General features: G+C 38.6%; 3 protein-coding genes across 7 annotated transcripts; 1 reads left to right on the forward strand and 2 right to left on the reverse strand.

Moving 5' to 3' along the window:
• Nucleotides 1-971: 971 nt before the first annotated feature.
• Nucleotides 972-11414, reverse strand: LOC106652306 (protein kinase C). Of its 5 annotated transcripts, XM_014371184.2 has the most exons (7): nt 6907-6968; nt 6622-6826; nt 6099-6355; nt 5011-5042; nt 4062-4289; nt 2642-3795; nt 972-2568 (listed from the first exon to the last, which is right to left on the reverse strand). In XM_014371184.2, exons 2-7 carry the CDS (start codon nt 6727-6729, stop codon nt 2413-2415), a joined length of 1935 nt encoding a protein of 644 aa, XP_014226670.1. In that variant the 5' UTR covers nt 6730-6826; nt 6907-6968; the 3' UTR covers nt 972-2412. The 5 variants fall into 5 exon arrangements, with proteins under 5 accessions (XP_014226670.1, XP_014226669.1, XP_014226671.1 ...); XM_014371183.2 differs by lacking the exons at nt 6622-6826; nt 6907-6968 and adding an exon at nt 7476-9306; XM_014371185.2 differs by lacking the exons at nt 5011-5042; nt 6622-6826; nt 6907-6968 and adding an exon at nt 11333-11414.
• A 286-nt stretch (nt 11415-11700) lies between these two features.
• LOC106652230 (iron-sulfur cluster assembly 2 homolog, mitochondrial) lies at nt 11701-12683 on the forward strand. Its single transcript, XM_014371059.2, has 3 exons — nt 11701-11974; nt 12140-12361; nt 12435-12683. Exons 1-3 carry the CDS (start codon nt 11877-11879, stop codon nt 12610-12612), a joined length of 498 nt encoding a protein of 165 aa, XP_014226545.1. The 5' UTR covers nt 11701-11876; the 3' UTR covers nt 12613-12683.
• Nucleotides 12684-12771: 88 nt separating this feature from the next.
• Nucleotides 12772-14818, reverse strand: LOC106652229 (protein phosphatase 1 regulatory subunit 21). The gene is made up of 6 exons (XM_014371058.1): nt 14756-14818; nt 14339-14515; nt 13620-14276; nt 13381-13527; nt 13075-13308; nt 12772-12972 (listed from the first exon to the last, which is right to left on the reverse strand). The coding sequence occupies exons 1-6, from the start codon at nt 14816-14818 to the stop codon at nt 12952-12954; spliced, it is 1299 nt and encodes a 432-aa protein (XP_014226544.1). The 3' UTR covers nt 12772-12951.
• Nucleotides 14819-18536: the final 3718 nt, after the last annotated feature.

Raw genomic sequence — 18536 nt, forward strand, 5'->3', positions numbered from 1 at the left:
TCTTCCTGTATCTCAAAATGATATTTTTTTCACTTGAAAAAGTGGCAACGTTGAAATACAGGTAATATTTATTACGCGTTTAATTTTCACATAATCTTAATAACATTCATGCGTATTCTTTTTGTTATAGGAGCGAATTCGCGTAATTTTGTAAGATTTTTTTCTGTTTTGTTTTGTTTTTATAACAATTTTTTCCTCTTTTATTATCATGTACACCGAAAAACTATGCGACATACCGAACCGAGGAGTTTTGATTTTTTTTATTATGCATCGGCGTCGCTCCTAGTACAAAAATGGTTTAATAGAACCATAGAGCAAAGCAAAGCATATATCGACACGCCTCACTTTTGTTTCATTATTTTTTTTGTATTTATTCATAAAAAAGGGAAATAGGTACGTTCCGCGTTTATAATATATATATATTAATTTGTCGTTTCCGCTCGCGGAGACACTCAATAAGAATATCAAAATCAATTTGAATTGATTTTTTTATTTTCCTCTAAAGATTTTGTATAGAAACTTTCAACCGTGCGCCACTTCGACGAATACGAGTTTTCTACAAAAAATCTTTATAGAAACGTGTACAAAGCTATGCACCTCGGAATTTTTCTTCAATTTCAATTGCAGATGTGATTCGCTCTAATGTGCTCCATCAGACTCGAGATTTGCCAGATGGACGATTAGGAAGTGAATTGTTTGTATATAAGTGTCCAATACTTGCTTGCTTTTTTTATATTTGTTTTTTCTTTAAACTAGAGACAACACCTATGTGTAGGTATTTTGGAAGGTGTATGATTTTTCTTCTCGCTAATTCCATTTAATTTTTCCTTTGCTTTACCAATCAACAATTATAAACAATTATTACTTATACTTTGTTTTTTTAGATGTATGTTAAATATTTACTTTTCAGATCGTTTCTGACTATTTTTTGTTTGTAAGCGCATGCTAAAATAAGTTGAACAATGATTATATACTTTATATATTTTGCAGTGAGCAAGATACTTATAATAATTATATTCTTCTCAACGGACCACCTGTGGCCTGTCGTTTTATTATAATTTTTTGACATTTAATTAATTTATATACGCGCAATGACAGCATCCATGTCTAAATGTCTGTGATTTATTATTTTTATTAATTAATTCTTATCAAATAGTCACTCGATCTCTAACAGTTGAAATCAGAGCGGCAGATTGGCTCGCGCGTTTACAACTTATATAATAAAAAAAACCAGTTCGACAGTTACTTTCAAATAAAAATTCATTTCAGCACCATCAACAATATAATCGACATAGCATGGATACATTCTCACTCTCTCTCTCTCTAATATCTTTTCCGCGTCATTCTTTCAAATTGTTTATACAACATTTATCGTGAAAATATATTTGTTACAAGGTCAATATTTGTTTAGTCTTTTTTTTAAAGAAAAGAGATAAAAAAATAAAATTCGGGTCTCTGCTCTTTGGTCAAAGTATACACATAAGAGACTCGGTTGGATGGACGCATATGATACGTATTGTGTATGTATATATTTATATATATTCTATATGAATGTGTGCACGTGAACTTGTGGATAAAAAAAGTAGAGCGAGAAAAACCGATGCCCGCGCGCTATCTCTCCCGTATACAGTCATCGATGAACCGTGATACGATTGAGCATACAAGCCTCTCTCACGAAGATCATATACACGCGCGAGCGATGTATAAATGTGTGAATGTATTTGTATGTATGTGTTTTCTCACTTTGATTTTTTTTTTCGTGTTATTACTTCTTTTTTTCGTTTTTATCTTTACGAGTGACGAATCTACGCCACACAATTGGCTATTTTAGTAACAATAATATATAATATATATATTACTACTTCATAAATCTTTAGGAAAACAGAAATAATATGTATATAATATATTTTATTTTATGTGTAGCGTACGGATGTTAATCACGGATGTTGTTTCGTCGTAGTCGCGCATACGGAACGAACGACTTTCGCACACCACTGGCTAGTTTTGATCTTAAAAGTGAAAATCACTTTAACGTACGAGTTTATATTTGTTCATTCGTTTTGACTAGAGTTCAAAAAGTGCATGTGCACGAACGCGGGGGCTAATTCGTTTTTCTTTTGAAGGAAAATTTACTCTCACTCCTGTTGTCATTGTGCAGTAAATAATCTTAAAGCGATTTGGGGGCTATTGCACTCGCTTTACGAGCAACAAATTCCCGAGGGGCAGTCGGGCTAAGCTTGCTCGAGCTTAGAGGATGCTGTCGCTCACCTCTTGCACGGGTGATTCATTAAGCGCGATTGTAGCGAGATACAATCGCTTCTGTTTTTTTCCTCACTTTCTCGCTGTTGTAGATTTAATGTACGATAGCTCGAGTCGAAATTGATCGTTGACCATCTTCTTAGCTTTACTCATTTACTGGGGAACGAATCTGCTAGGGTTGAATTCTTTGTTCGTGAAAGAGAAACCGCTGAATTCCTCTTGATTTATATTGTCTCCGTTGAGCGGAGTGAGAACTGGCTCTTCTTTTGTAAATTCAGCGTCAAAGTTTCCAGCATCTTTCTTATTTTTCTGCAAAAAAAATTACACAGTTAATACAGTGCGACAATTAGAAAAAAAAATTGTAAAAGACATGAAAATTTACAATCTTTGGTTTGAACGGAGGTACGATTTTGCGCGCTTCGAGCGCCTCCCAATCCATGTGCTGGAAGAAAGCGTGGCTTCTGATGGCCGCTTCGCCGCCGTTGTCCGCGACGCATCCGAGCCGCCTGGCTGGATTTTTGGTCATAAAGCCCTTGAGTATCGAGACGGCCTCGTCGCTCAGCCAAACGGGATACAGCACGTCGTCGTGCAAAATCGACTCGAAAAGATCCTCCTCGTTGTCGGCTTCGAAAGGCGGTTGACCGACCATCATCTCGTACATGAGTACACCCAAGGCCCACCAGTCGACGCTGGCGCCATACTTGAGCTCCTGCAGTATCTCCGGGGCTATGTAATCCGGAGTGCCGCAGAAGGTTTCGGTGAGGGCTCCGTCGAGTATTCCCTCCTTGCACATGCCGAAGTCGGCGAGCTTGCAGTGGCCCTCGGCGTCGAGCAGTATATTGTCGAGCTTCAAGTCACGGTAGATGACACCGTGCTTGTGGAGAAATTGTAAAGCTAGTGTCACTTCGGCAGCATAGAAACGGGCTCGGGCCTCCTCGAACTTGCAAGCCTTCTGAATTTGAAACATCAGATCGCCGCCGATCACGTACTCCGTGACGAAGAACAGTCGGTCTTTGGTCTGGAAGCAGCTGTGTAGGGCCGCGAGGAAAGGATGTTTGGCAGCGAGGGCTAATATTCGCTTCTCCGTCATCGCGCAGTCGACGTCGTCCTCCTGGATGATGACGTCCTTCTTCAGGACTTTGATGGCGTACACCTCCTCCGGGTGGCCTCGTCGCTCGGCCAGCATGACTTTACCGAAGCTGCCCTTGCCCAGGACCTTGATGAAGTTGAAATCGTTCAAGGTCATCTTGACCATGCCATCGTCCTGCCTACTCGAGGCGTCGCCACCCTTCGAGTGAGGCGATTCTCCCGCCTGGGTCAGTTGCGACGCGTTCGAGTCTTGGCCAACCGACGACGTGGAAAAGTCGCTGTTGGTACTGTTGGACGACGTCGAAGGCTTGTAATTGATTCGTGGCTTGCTCGCTTTGTCCGGCGAGATTCCGATTCTGCTCAGAGCTTCGGCCATGGCTTTCATGTTGATACCGCAATTGTTGGCCACATTCTTTTGGCAGCGTTTGTGTACGTTCATGTCGCAAACTGTAAACGAAAAAGAAGTTTGTTAGTATCGAACTTTGTCCAAGTGCGTGACTGCCGGTTCCAAGTTTCACTAGCAAGAGACAGCACGATTTCTAATGCTATCTTTTAGATATGATTCGGGAAATTTTTTCCCAAATGAACATTTAATAGTCGAAATTTCATATATATAGATTTCAGAAAAGTGGTAAGACTAATGTTTTTTTTTCTCAAAAATTTTTTAGTTGAATCAAATGTCTCAGAAGAAACGAGTTAAATTACATATTTACCCTCGCATTGTAGGCCCTGGCGTATGAATCCGTACAGAAGCGACCCGCAATGATCGCAAAAAGTAAATCTTTTGTAATTGTGCAGTACAAATCGGTGCGGCACGTCGATGTTGAATCGCGGCCCCTGCAGTCCCTCAATGAATCCTGATGTTCTCGCTTCTTCGCGCATTCCCGGGCATTTTGTGACGACTTGCTCGTGACACCTCTTGTGCACGACGCATGTGCATACTGGAAAATTAATTGCATATTATAGCTCGGGGGGTTAGGCTGAATTATGAAAATTGCAACGGTACACTTAACGATTATAAGAATGAACGTGATAAGTTAATCTGAAATGAATAACAGACGTTTTTTTTTGATACACCGAGAAAATGAAGATTGACAAGGTATACAGAGAGGCATAACCATTTCAAACTCGTTGTTTTTCAAAACATATACTGAATAATTTACTTCCTAGACGTCTGCATAGCAATTTTTAAAAATTTTTGAAGATAAAATTTAAATGTATATCTTGACTTAGACGTATCTGTAGATTTTGACAGAACTGCCAGTCATTTTTGAGTTTTGTTATTCTCAATGTATAACTTATTAATTATTTCGTTTTTCCTTGATAAAAAAAGCCTGGGCTAAAGATTAATAGTAAAATCTATACGAGTTATTCTGTAGATGAAAACTTTATTAAAAAATTCTTAAGATACCGAGAGTAAAATAATCAAACTTAAACTTATTGTACGTGTGTATTTTACAATTGTGTAATCAGGATGTAATCAGCAGCCGATAGTTAATGTTTTTTCTTTAACATGGACAATTGTGGATGTAAATGAGTGAAGCAAATTCGAACCCATGACCATATGATATACAAGAACCAAATTAACACATACATGGAGAAGAAATACAACACTAATAAGCATGATAGTTTAGCATTACAGTGACTCGTGGCTATTCTCACCTTGACACTGATAGCCCTGCTTTCCCAAGCCCCTGTAAATATAACATATTTGAAAAAAACAACCCTTCATTTTTTTGCGGTAACATCGTTTTTTTTTTTTATTCAATGAAACAAAACAAAAATGTTTCAAACTAATGTGTTTCTTTCCTTTGCTTTGCACGTACATTTATATAGAGGTATACATATTCAAGTTACACAGCGCATGTACTTTGTGGCCTGCGATTTGTTTCAATGATTGTACAAGCTTGAGCCTCGATAAGTGTGCGCGTTTATTTTTTCAGTGGCCCCTTCTGCTTTACGTTGCCTAATTAAAACCCCGATTCTCAGCGCTCGACCGGCTCGCTTGATTTATTTTACGTGATACAGCTTGGAAAGCTTATTATTTTTTTCGCCTAGATGTTAAAATATTGATTTTCACCGGGGATAGAAAGGCAGAGAGAGACGAGTTAGACATTTTTATTTCTTTTCTATCGCTACGAGCGTTATTAAAAAGATAGAGCGACTGTATCGATGCCCCGGACACTCGAGAGATGATGATTAAATAAACGATCATTTTTTCGCATAATAAGGTTGAAGGAAAATTTGAAAATTTAATCATCAAGTTTGGATGCATTCAGTGCCATCCACTATCATTTTGCGCGAAAAATCATTTTTACGATAATAAAGTACACTCTCTAGATGGTAATTAGCTCAACTACATTGATTCAATAATTTTAAAACAAACACGATCGCTTATATGACATCGATAAAAGTGGCTGAGTATTGGAACGCAGCCGGGTATTAGTACAGTCACCTTATACTCGGGCCGCTGCGTCTTAAAATCAATAGTTAATCAAATTACGAGCTCACGACGTTCTAAGTAAAATTCACGATCGAATTATATGATTAGATTTTCGTACGTAAGGTGCAAAGTTATATTCGAGTTCCCATTTTTTTTCTCTTTCTACTAAAGACGTGGGTGAATTCGAATTTTGTATTATTTACGATGCTATGGCATCCTAATCAAAATTATATTAGTCAATTTGATATATACTTCGTTGAAGCGATATTGCGAAAGATAAAGGAAAAAAAAATAAGGCGTCACTTACCAAATGAATTCGCGGCAATGCGAGCAGAAGGTAGGCTGTCTGAGGAAAGTCGCCATGAATTTATGACCATTGACCTGATGCACTCTTCTACGCATGGCACCGCGGCGTCCTTTGAATCCTTGCTGACGCTCTTTGAATTCCCGTTTCGGCTCCTTGCTAGTATCAGTCTCAGCCACATCATGACCCGATTGATGATCTCCATTGCTCCGATGAAGCTCGATCCTGATCCTTAACTTGCCTTGTGGCTCGAGATCAACCTGAAATTTACACGAATTTATTAAGGAGAGAAATTAGGGAGAAGATAATATTTGGTAACGCAAGCGCCGGATTTGCATAATAAACCAAGACTCTCTCAGTAATTTTCAGTCTTGCGTGGTCATTAGTTTAATTACTTAATTGCACATCTCGCGAGCAATATTTCTTTCTCATCAAGTGTGTGGCTCTATTAATTATGAAAAATGATCAAGTAGAAAATTCATATTATGTTGTTAATTTTAATACATTGTATTGCTTGTATGCTCACCCAGTATTTGGAATATTTTACTCCAATCTTATCGAGTGTTTCATGCTGAATTTGCAACAATCTTTGTAAGCACTTTATCATCCCATAATTGCGATGAGAGTTAAACATTTTTATCAAGCGAGTCAAAATGAGAAAGTAAAAGTTCAAGCCAAAATCTATGGCTTTTTTGAAGTTCGTTGAAAAGATAATATGAATTTGTGTATCTCTGAATGTAATATGACAAAATTAATTGCAATCATGTGTTAATGCTTATAAACAGAAGATGTTATCTTTGACTATTGTTACCGTGTATGAACAAGTGCATTACTTAGATAATTATCAAGATTTAGTCTTTACTTTTTGGATGGAATCAATAAAAAGCCTAGAAATTAAGAATATTATTTATGTTTGCTGAATCGAGTGATCACTTATGTTTGTGTAACATAAAAATGATTCAATTCTTATCTTTATCAATTATACACTTGAAAACAAGAGCATTGATGTGTTAACAAGTTATTTTTATACTCAGCCAATACTGCATATTCCACGAGTCATATAACTGTACATTCAGAAAAGTATTTGATTTCTTCTTCATTACCAAGAAATCATGTTAATAGTTACTGAGGATATTGTTTGTTTTCTTTTGTAACAAAGTGCACTTGAAATTCTATTTTATTCACGCCTGAAGTCTATTATTTTGCAGCAATGCAGTTAAGATCAAAATGCACAACTGAGCTAAATGTATAAATAAGCGATACTGATAGAAAGTTGATATTCGTACAAGTAATAGCAAGTTTCTCAGCATCCATCCCTACTCTATTTACAACAAACTGATAAGCAGCTATCTTTTTTATCTACAAGATAAATTATCTCACCCATAAGTCAGCAGCTTCATCCTCTCTTTGCATGAGATCTTCGAATGGTATACTGCAGTTGGCGACAAAATCATCAGGCTGCAGCGCAGCATTGTGGAAGACTGTGAGGCCTAGCAAGCAAGCGCTTTGAACCTCATGAGTAAAACATTCATTCCATATTGGATCAAAGGTCTTTGGTTTGGTAGATGACTTGTTTAAATACTTTTCATCTATGTCGACTTGTATATAAGGATCTAATATGGGTGACTCTTCTTGCCAGAACTTGCGCTGCTTGTCGGTGGCCCTGAGCCCGGAAGCTTCGCAAAGCTCCAATTTGATTGTGCCCGTAAACATGATGAGCAATGTAGTAGCAAGATTTGAAGAGACTGGTTGATTCAAGATCAGTTGGAGTTAAGATCCAGAAAACACTGTCACTGTTTTCTTGGAATTTTTTTGCAAAGACAGCAAGAAGAGAGACAGAAGTATATAGGGGGTTGAAGAATGAGCTTAACTATTGGATATAGATATCATTATCACAGAGCAGTCATGGATAACCAGCAAGAAAGCCTATCATTTGAATAGAAATTAGGTCACGCAGGCATGCAGGTTGCGTGAGAACAACACAGCGTAAGCGTATCTAGCATTATTGCCGTGTGCATGTGTGTGTATTAAAACAGTGGTCGAGCTCTTCTGTCGCTTCTTTTTCCGACTGCTCTTTCTCTCTCTCTCTTTCTGCAATGTAAATATAGCTGTGTGTATACGTTGCATGTACACAACGAGGCTACACTGCTACTGCTGCTCTCGTACGCTCTTTGCTGGACGCATCGTCGAGCATTAGCATCATGGGGAGGACGATCTCAGTGTCATGACACTTTCCTTCCTCTTTGTAAAACTGCCGCACTGCTGCTGCTATACACTTCCGTTTTCTGCACAAGCACACGCAGCTCCGCACGCACGACGATCTTCTTCTTCTTCTTCTTCTTTCGCTCACTGTCTGGGCCTCCGCGAGGACTCGAACGCCTCGACGCTGCGAGCCATTTAATCAAACTTTATATATATATCTGTCACTGCTCGAACGTCGTCCTTTCGAATTTAACACCAGCACGCACGCACGCAATTCTATTGATGCATGATGCGCGCCCGAACGCACTCCGGAGTGCCCCGATTGCGCGATGTACGCACAAAATTACACTGTATTCGCACTGTTCATCACTTGTGTACTGTGTAGCGCACGCAGGGACTGACGAGGTATAAACTAGCACTCAGCAGTAGCAGGACAGCAGGGAGAGCAGACTATATACAGTGTGACACACACACAAACACGCAGGACGATTTTTGCACGCACTCACGCACACACTAACTATACACAACGCTGCTGTATTATATCGGACAGGCAAGTCGCTCTCGACTTGGTTTTTCTCCACCACACACTATGACAATGATAATGGCAACAACAACAACAACGCAAGAATATCATACACTGTGACGATAAACGAAGCAGCAGCAACGGGGGATGTTTCCTTCTTTTCTTTTTTTTTTGTTTAACACGTCAACAATAAAAAATAGACACGGAGAGTGAGCGAGAGCGCGAGATATTAGTAGAGAGATAAAAGGAAAAACGAAGGCGAATACGCGAAAAAAAAAACCGAATACAGTGTATTATCCGCGCACGCTGGCCTAAACTGGCGCGTGCGTCCGCTGCCTTGCCTTGCCTTGCCTTGCCTGGCGTTAGCAGCGATTCTCTCTTTTGGCTTGAGCCACTATAACACGACGACTACGACGACGCCTGCTACGCTGCCTGCTGCACGCATTGGCCGAGTAGTGTGTACCAGCTCTCAGCACATGTTATATATATACGCGGACGCACGCACACAATGATCAGGAGCAGCAGCAGCAGCAGCAGCAAGTGTAAGCAGCAGTGGTATAGTAGCATGAGCTATCCAGCAGCGGTAGCAGCCCGTCATTATAAACTCACACATTCGTGTTTTCCCGAGGCAGACTCTCTGTACTCTCTACGTATTATACATATGTATAGGGTGTGTTTATTCTCTCCTCTCTGCGCTGCTCCGATGTTGCTCGCTAGTAGAGCCAAAGCTGCCTCTCTTTCTCTTTATTGTGTTGTACATGCGCGCCTCTCTGTAACGAGAGAGAGAGAGAGAGAGACAAGCTCTGTGTGTAGATGTATATAGCTTGGCCGAGGGCTGGCGCAAGCACAAGCCAAAGCGTACATACACGGGAGAACGTATATATAATATAAAAGCGCGAGTCTACTATAGACGCGCAGTAGAACCCATATTATAACTATATAGTTATATAGCGTCTGGGTACACACACCTACAACGGTATCTACCCATATGTATTGTGCATTAGTTACTAGTGCACGTGTACACAAGTCAACATTGGCGCGCACACACACAGACGCGCGTCTATTCTCTGTGTCCTTAGAGCAGTGTGTACGGCGGAGCAGTTGGCCTCGACGAGTTTATATATAAAAGCTCGATCGCATGTGCAGTTGCCGTGAGATATTTTATAGACGAGCAGCAGCGAGAGAGAACTTGAGCTTGCGCGGCAACGGCGGCGTCAGTGGCGGTGGTAGCTGTGGCAGTGGTGGTGGCGGCGACGGCGGCGCCCCCCGACTTCCTATACCACTGCGCCTACACCCACACACAAAGAGACCGCACACCAGCCAGAAGAACGCCGTAGGACTTGTATGTATATGCGTGCGCGCAGTCCACGATTCGCGGGTGTACAGCAGCAGCAGCAGCGAGCGAAAGCTCCGAACGTAGAGCGAGCTTTTTAGGCATGTGCATATAAACACACGACGTATACGAGAGAGCTCGCGAGCAAGCATGCAACGTACTTAATATAATGCACACATAATAATATTGTGTGTATAGAGTACTACGCGTACACGACTCGACATGTACGAATATATATAGTTATATTTATTGGCAAAGTTGCGAAGGCTGCGTGCAGTCGCTATACATTGCTTTTAGGCGAAACGTATTAGCGAGCTTCTCTCTCTCTCTCTCTCTCTCTCTAACTCGATACAATTCTTTTTTTTTCTTTTTTGCCACACGAAGGTCGATGACTCGCGAAGGGCTCTGCGTGTGCAGTATATGTACGATGCATGCAGGTGGTATTTGAATATTTCTCGCTTTTTCTTTCCTTATTTTTTCAATAGCAGCTGGTGGTGCTGCTAGGACGGCGACACACTGACACAGTTACGCGCGCGCCCTATATGCCCCAGCAGCAGCAGCAGCCCGACGAAGCACATTTGTGTTCGACTATATAGGATTATATTCGTGTACTCTCTGGCTGATGTATGTAGCGTACATGCATACGGCATCATAATGCGCTTTTGCCTGCGGAGTTTGGCTGGATTTATGTATACGTACGCACTATGTTGAACGCGTTTCGATCGGCCTAAAGTACGAAAGCTGTATACGATGATGAGCATGAAGCGTTGTTTTTTGTTTTGTTTTTCAATAATACGAAAGCTGATTGAATGGGAGCTATTATGAGCTGCGTATGCCGAATCGAAAAAGATAATGCGTAAGTTCGAATTGGCCGATGAAAAGAGAACATCTTTTATTATGGGAATATTGACGTTTGAGCGTGACGATATGTTTCAAACTTGAAATTTCAGTTTATTTTAACGACATGAAAAAATTTTAAGTAGGAATAGACGTTCGAGTCTAGACCTCGAATTATTTTCTATTTCTATCAATTATTAACTGTCAGGACTATTGAAATCACACCAAAGCCACGATAAAAATTGAAGTATTTTAAATATTTTTTTTGATTGAAACTGTGTCGTTTTTATTATGGCTATTAGGTGTCTCCTGCAAGTCAAAAAATAAAAGTCCATTACTTACCAAGTACGTATTTAGTCATACGTAATGTCGATGCGGCTTCTTCGGCTCTGTTGACAAACACAGTCTGCGACGTATTAGCTTTCTTATTTACTTCCGCAGCTCTCGGTTTACGATATCCCAATTTTTCGGTTCCCGCGAAAAAGAGGAAAATAATAATTTTATAGCAATAGTATGAATAATCAATCTTTATCAATTTTCATTTGTCAATTATTGTATTTTATTACTAGAGGAGTCAAAATTTACAATTTACAATCAAAGGATAGGTTATTTAAAAAAAAACAGTCAGCGTCGACAATGACGTTTTCTACCTTACCGGTAGGTGTCTGCTTTTGCTAGGCCGTCTGCTACAAGTGCCTGCCAAACAGCAGCAGACGCCTCGCAGACGTGCACTTGTTATTATTGTAAGAGCTTAGTACTGCTGTGTAACTGCGACGAAATAGCTGCAGCTATACTTTTTGGATCTCTTTAATTTATCCGTTGTCAGTTTTTATCTCTCTCTCTTTCTCTTACTCTCGACATTCGAGGTAATGATTAGTATCAGGGTATGTCAACTCTTCGCTTAAACATGGCCAAGCTAACGAGATCGGTTTGGGGCTTGTCCTCGAACTTCGCATCGAACCAGTACTTTTCACGGTTATTGGCGTGAGTATATGCATCGCTCATTAGAAACCCGGTTTATTACTTATTCATGATGTGACAGTCGGCGTATGTCAGTGTCTATTTTTGTTCTCGTTCAGTAGTGCATAATCTAATGTAACAGTCGTAATCATTACTCACAGAAACGTTCATTTTCCTTATTCCAAACAGTACACCATTGACAACTAATCACAGCTTTGGATTGAGCAAATTTTCAACTAAAACAGAAAATGACGTTTGCGAAGATGAAATCATTATCAGTGACAGTTGCATCAAAAGACTGAAAGAAATTATGCAGGATGGCAGTTGTTTGAGGGTTACTGTAGAAGGTGGTGGATGTTCTGGCTTTCAATACAAATTTGATCTTGATTCCAGTATTAATGAAGATGATAAGTAAGTATTAATTGGAACATTTGCAGTCAACAGTAAATATATTCTGTTTTTGTAATAATAACCCAATTTTTAGAGTCTTTCAAAAAGATGGAGCCAAAATTGTCATAGATTCAACATCTTTAGATTACATTAAAGGAGCTACTATTGATTATCATACTGAATTAATTAGATCAGCATTCAGAATAATAAATAATCCTTTGGCTGAGCATGGATGCAGTTGTGGAGCTAGTTTTTCTATTAAGTTAGACTGAAGAATATATAGACAATATTAGGCCTATATGAATTTTTAAGTATACTTAAATTTTGTGATCTGTGAAGCATATGAAAAGTGAAAGAATTTTTCTTTAAAATTTTTAATTGGAAACAAGAAAAACAGTTATTATAATTGTACATAATTAACGCTCTCAGAGTGATCGTTAAAATTTTTATTATTTAAAATTTTTTGTTATAATAATGCAGTACCAAGTCAAAACGATCTTGGACTTAATTGCAGTTAGGAGCACGTTGAAAATCGATAGTATGTTTGTAATATTTACAAAATTCTTGACAAGCATCTTGGAATGTGACAAAATTCATAGTGATGGCAGACTTTATCTCCCTCGCTTACCATTCTGAAAGAATATTGTTGTATGTTACTTTATAGATATTGATAAATATATCGTCAGTGTAATAAAAGTAATTTGTTGATGTTGTAAATTTTAATTCGAACTTACTTTGTTTGAAAGTTCAAACTTTAAGCGTTGTATTTCATCGGTTTGATTAATGAGCTTCTCATTCATATTAGCCAAATGTTCACTCATAGTGTTTAATTGCAATTTATAGTTTGCCTCTTGCTGTTCCATCTCTTGTTGTAAGTTTTTGTATTTTTGAAGAGCATCGGCTAACTCTGCCTCGCACTTTTCCCTTTTTTCCTCACTAGCATCCAAATGAACATTCATAACTTCCGTCTACACATAAAATTATTAGTAAAAATTAATTCATTGATTCAGTTAACACAATAAATACAATCAAGTACTCACATTAGCAGCAATAGCTAAATTTCTAACATGGTACAAATATTTCTCTTTGAACAGTTTATCCATTTCTTGCATGTAATATTCTGAAATTCTTTTTTCACGAGCTTCAATTTCTTCTGGTAGAGCAAATGGTTTAGTCAACTTGCCAATCTACACAGAATATTTTTTATTATAACTACTTTTAATATTGGTAATTTTATAATTTATATGAAAAGACTAACTAATAATTAATGAATATTTACCATATTGCTAACTTGAACTGTTTCCAAACCATTTGCATCTAGTCTTTGTTGTTCATTATTTTCTTTTTGAGCAAGTTCGTCAAATTTTATTTTTAACGTATTATATTGGGTCCTCCAATGAGTCAATTCTTTTTCTAACTCACATAATTTTGTAAAATCTATGTCATCACTTCTAGTGGCACCAATTTCCACAGTTGATTTTGATGATCTTCGTGAAGCTGAAGGTGTTGAGAACGGTGATGGATCCTGTTTGCTATTTGAAGATCCAAATTTTAAATCAAAATCATAGCTTTCTTTTTTACCTTCTCCACTTGACCATGAAACTGTTTCTTCTTTCCTTACTTTTTCACTACATTTTCTTAAAAGATCACTTTTTTCTTTTTCCAATTTTTCTATATTGGTTTGGTATTTATTATCTAATTCAATTTTAACTTTTTGGGAAATTTCAAGTTTATTTTCTAAAAATTGCACCCTATCATGAAGGTTGTCAAGTTCAGTATTTTTCTCACTCAATTGGGTTAACAAAGTTGCATTTTCAACAATTTTTTTCTGAAATTCTTCGTCAAGTATGTGATTAGGTGGTACTGGAACTGTTTGAGCTTTACTTTCATTTTTACTTTTGGTTTTTTTTGTTTTATTCTGTATGTTATCAAGATCCTAAAAATAATTATATTAATAAATATGAGCTAAAATTCCATGAATCAAATGGAGTACTCTACCTCTTGTAGGACAGTAACACGTTTAGTTAATTGTTGATTGCGAAAAGTAAGACTGTCGAGTTCTTGTTCAGCTCTCCTTAGTTCTACTTCCTTTACTTTGAGTTGTTCTTTTGTTTCAGCATTACGCGTTTGCTCATCGATCACAGCTTTTTTTAGAACACTCAATTGTGCACGAATCTGAAAATAAGCAATCAATGCATCAGCTGTAGATCCAAACACTAGTTAATAATTATATTTTACCATAATTAAAATTTATGTATTGTATTGAGCAAAAGTATTATGGCTAACTGATAAGAAACAGCTGATCATAATCAGCAAGTGCATCATGCTTCATTGTACAAATATTTCAAATTCAGTGACCTACTATGTGACTTGAAACAATACTCATTCAAAACGTACAAGACATTGTTCATTTACCTTTGAGTACTCGGTGGCTAATTTCTGGTACTTAATAGACAGCTGTCCATCAGAATTATCCATAGCTGCCAATAATTTTTTTATAAGACTTGTTCTCTCTCTCAGTTGTACTAACACCTGTATACTCCACTATTGCTAACGTAAAAAATTACTTTCTGCGTGTGTATGTATGTACAATTCATATCTCCATCGACTACGAGCGATAAACGATCGGTGTCATAATGAAACTTCCTGGTGTCAAGCTAACACTGTTTGTGTAAATGTATACTATCGCACAACGGATTCGCACTCGCCTTTACTATTTAAAGCTCTCTTTCTTTCTCTCAAAACGACACTAACGTCGATTCACGGGTACTACTTTCACTTTGCACGGTCGGTCAATCATAAATCAATTAAAAATCCCTTCACTCTTCTTCTGCTACTACACGATACTCTACATGTGTCAAATTTCCTTCCAAAAACAATTGCGAATTACGTTCGCCCCCCAGTTGCCGTTAAATGTCACGACGACGTGCAGTTGTGCAGCATCGGTAGCAGTAGCAGTAACAACCGAGGTGCCTGCAGAAGTGCTCGCAGCATCATGCTGCGACCGATGAATAATAATAAATATAAGCGCGATTCGTGTGCGGAGGCGTGCGAAAATAGCCTCTCTTCTCTCTGATCTCTCTCTCTCTCTCTTTCTCTTTTCACGCAGTGTATGATCTCTCTCTTTCACAGATGGTCGGCGAAGATGCGAACATTTTGCGTAGATAAGCGAGATTCAACGGCGGCGGATTAGGCACTGTGTACTATACTCGATGACATATTTGACAGCCGAGGTGTTTTTAACGTAGCCGAGCGTAGGAGTGTTTTTCTGTGTTGACAATGTCAAGGCACGGGGGAGTATACACAAAACACAGTGCTGTGTATGCGTGAGCTCGTCGAAGTGCATAATGTTATGATTATTGTTACTCGCTCGATAGGTAAAGTAGATTGCTGCATGAAAAATTTAAAATTCGATCACTTACGTATACGAAATCAATCGAATTACATGATGTTTCCGTGACACTCCGTTACTCGATTAATTATCACCCGCGATCTTCGGAAATTTTTCGTTCTCAATTAAAAATCGAATAAGATAGTAATTATGCGTGGATAAAGAAGCTATATCTGCGGACGATAATAGTATCAAAATGCGCATATCAAAATATTCTCGTTTTATTGGCTGTCGATATAGCTTGGAACGTGAGTTCGCGCGGCGCGGCACATCGAACTCGTGTAACAAATATCGAGTTACACGTGGGTTACAGTTCGGAAAAGGACCTCGTCTACCTATACATTATCGATAACACAATTAACAGGCGACACATTTCGCTCGTGGAGCACAATTGACGAGCGCTTCGAAGCTGTTTCCCAATTCCCTACTCTAAATATGCCTAATTTCCTTCGACTATTTGTTTCCAACGCCGAGGCGAGCTTGAACACGATATCTAATTTAATTTGCTCTACGACTAACTGCAGCTGTAATGCTACATCGACAGGCCGAAGCAGCAGCAGCGTTTAATTATTATTCGAAGTATAGAGAGTTTGGCGCGCGCGAACGCGGATAAAATTTATTACATAAAAGGCAGCAGCAGCAGCCTTCCGCGTCGAATTATGCATCGGGTCATTTGCCCGTTTTTAATTTACGATCCAGGCATTAATTGACAATTTTTAATCAAGCCTGCCTATTGTCTCGACATTATACATCATATTATGCTTGAGCTCAGTAGTATAGCAGCTGCAGCAGCTCACTCGGAGTTCTCGGGGTTCCCCGCGCGCCCGCGTATTGATTCTTGTGCAGTAGCAGCAGTAGCACCAAAGGCAGAGTATATATAGAAGCAGCAGCAGCCGCGCACAGAGCTCACAAAACAGTATATGTAATACAATGCAACTGAGTCATTTAATTTTATATCATTAAATTCTGTCATTATATGCAGAGGGGGAAGAGGGGGAGGATGCCGCGGGTAGGGGAAAATTCAATATGGATAAATTTGCGCGAATGAGGTGCGTATATAGCGCAGCAATATGCGCGTAGTATATAATATGCCAAAAGCTCGTATTTATGGCGAGTAATTAATGTAAAATTTCTACGCAAAATGTGTGCGGCATTGATGTAGCTATACAGCTGCGCTGTATGTATATATATTCTGTGGTGGAAAGGGAGAACCGACCAACTCCATTTTTCGTGTTTCCGAGAAAAACGTGTTTGAAGTCGCGTATGAATGGGTAGATAGACGCGGACAACTATAACTCTGTACCCGTGATATTTTAAATTACTATGATGTATCTTTTGGCCCATGTAACTATCAAATTGATAGAGTAAATGCGAAGCGAAAAAAGTGGACTTGGTCGGTTTGACTGGGAAACGTTTTGCGCCCAAGTCTACGTGCTCAATTTCTAAGTTGCTGTATAACCATCAAAAACTAACAAGTGGATTCGATAGTAAACTTCCTCCGCTTTCTGATGGTAATATCAGATTTTCCGAAATTTTCCATTTTCACCAAGGAAATCGCCATCAAACATTCAATATCTCGAACATCGCACATTACTGCTGCGTCAAGTGCCCTTCGGTCGCAGTGCTCCGGCAGCATCCAATGATACGAGAGTTGTATATACAACGTTCCAATATCGTATTCCATCATTTTTAAACCAAAGTTAATTCGATATCGCGTTGAAGGTTTTGCTGAGATGGTCTTGGTTGGTTTGGCCGGTCACTGTTTGTCTCAAAATGGACTTGGTCGGTTTTGCATTGTGCTGTACCAAACGATAGACACAATTTCCGGTCATTCAGACACTTGCACATCAAAGTTGACACTAAATGTAGGTGTTTAACGTCATAAACTCGATTTCGAAAAAAATGGAGTTGGTCGGTGATTCTCCCTTTCCACCTCAGATATGTAATATAAAATAATTGGCAACCTTATCGTGTAATTCTTTTTTGCCCACCATTTACAGTGTATGCGTATTAGGGCAGAACGAAAAAACGCTTTTGATGCGGATCGCTTTGTAATAGTAATTTATTGAAAGTATAAGATGAAAAAAGAAAAAAGCCGCGCGCTGGACGCGAACAAATGATGTCTTAGGTGGTGCATTAAGCCTGAAGCTTGAAATTCGTAAAAACAATATTTTTATGCTTCAGTAAGAAATCTTTGCGAAATTTCTCGGCGCTGGATTTATCGATTGGGCTGAAAGTTTCAGGGCTTGTTTTAATTATGAACATGAGTTTTTTTGTACAATTTTAGCTCTCTAGGAGCCTTAGAAGCAAAAATATAGTCATAGGAAGGTTGAAAAACGACGTTACATTAATTTTTTTTGTGCTATTTCTATCTCTGTACAGCTGTACGCTGAGTAATTTTGCTACTATTGAGACGAACAAGTAACCAATTTTTTCGTCTTTTAAAGACGTTTTCAACCATATAACTTTGTATAGGGTTTTTTTAATTTTTACTGAAGTTACAATATAAAACGTTTAACCTTTTGTGTCACGCTCGAAACTACATTTGTTATTATTTTTTCAGTTGTTAAGAGTTACACATGCTAGACAAACTTGAACCGCAATGATAGTTATATAAGGATACAAAATTACCTTTAATTTCGTATATTTAAAAACTCTCAAAGTCCTTTAGAATCGGAGATACAGCTGTTTAAAGTTTTACTGAAAATTCAATATTCAATTCTGTGATGATCATACCGTATCTAGTCTATGATAAATTCACAGATTTAGTTCTTTCATTCACATGAAGACATCATTTGTTAGTGC

Source organism: Trichogramma pretiosum, unplaced genomic scaffold (genome assembly GCF_000599845.2).
Source record: "Trichogramma pretiosum strain Unisexual culture from Peru unplaced genomic scaffold, Tpre_2.0 scaffold18, whole genome shotgun sequence".
Lineage (NCBI taxonomy): Eukaryota > Metazoa > Arthropoda > Insecta > Hymenoptera > Trichogrammatidae > Trichogramma > Trichogramma pretiosum.

Bases quoted from the DNA above. Each gene is read 5' to 3' on its own strand.
- LOC106652230 (XM_014371059.2), top strand. From the start codon at position 11,877: ATGTCAACTCTTCGCTTAAACATGGCCAAGCTAACGAGATCGGTTTGG. The intron at 11,975-12,139 runs GTGAGTATATGC...TATTCCAAACAG, and splicing joins TACTTTTCACGGTTATTGGC to TACACCATTGACAACTAATC. The intron at 12,362-12,434 runs GTAAGTATTAAT...CCCAATTTTTAG, and splicing joins AGTATTAATGAAGATGATAA to AGTCTTTCAAAAAGATGGAG.
- LOC106652229 (XM_014371058.1), bottom strand. From the start codon at position 14,818: ATGGATAATTCTGATGGACAGCTGTCTATTAAGTACCAGAAATTAGCC. The intron at 14,277-14,338 runs GTAGAGTACTCC...AATTATTTTTAG, and splicing joins GTGTTACTGTCCTACAAGAG to GATCTTGATAACATACAGAA. The intron at 13,309-13,380 runs GTGAGTACTTGA...TTTTATGTGTAG, and splicing joins ATTTAGCTATTGCTGCTAAT to ACGGAAGTTATGAATGTTCA.
- LOC106652306 (XM_014371183.2), bottom strand. From the start codon at position 7,808: ATGTTTACGGGCACAATCAAATTGGAGCTTTGCGAAGCTTCCGGGCTC. The intron at 6,356-7,475 runs GTGAGATAATTT...TGTAAATTTCAG, and splicing joins ATGAAGCTGCTGACTTATGG to GTTGATCTCGAGCCACAAGG. The intron at 4,290-5,010 runs GTGAGAATAGCC...TTAATTTTCCAG, and splicing joins GCAGGGCTATCAGTGTCAAG to TATGCACATGCGTCGTGCAC.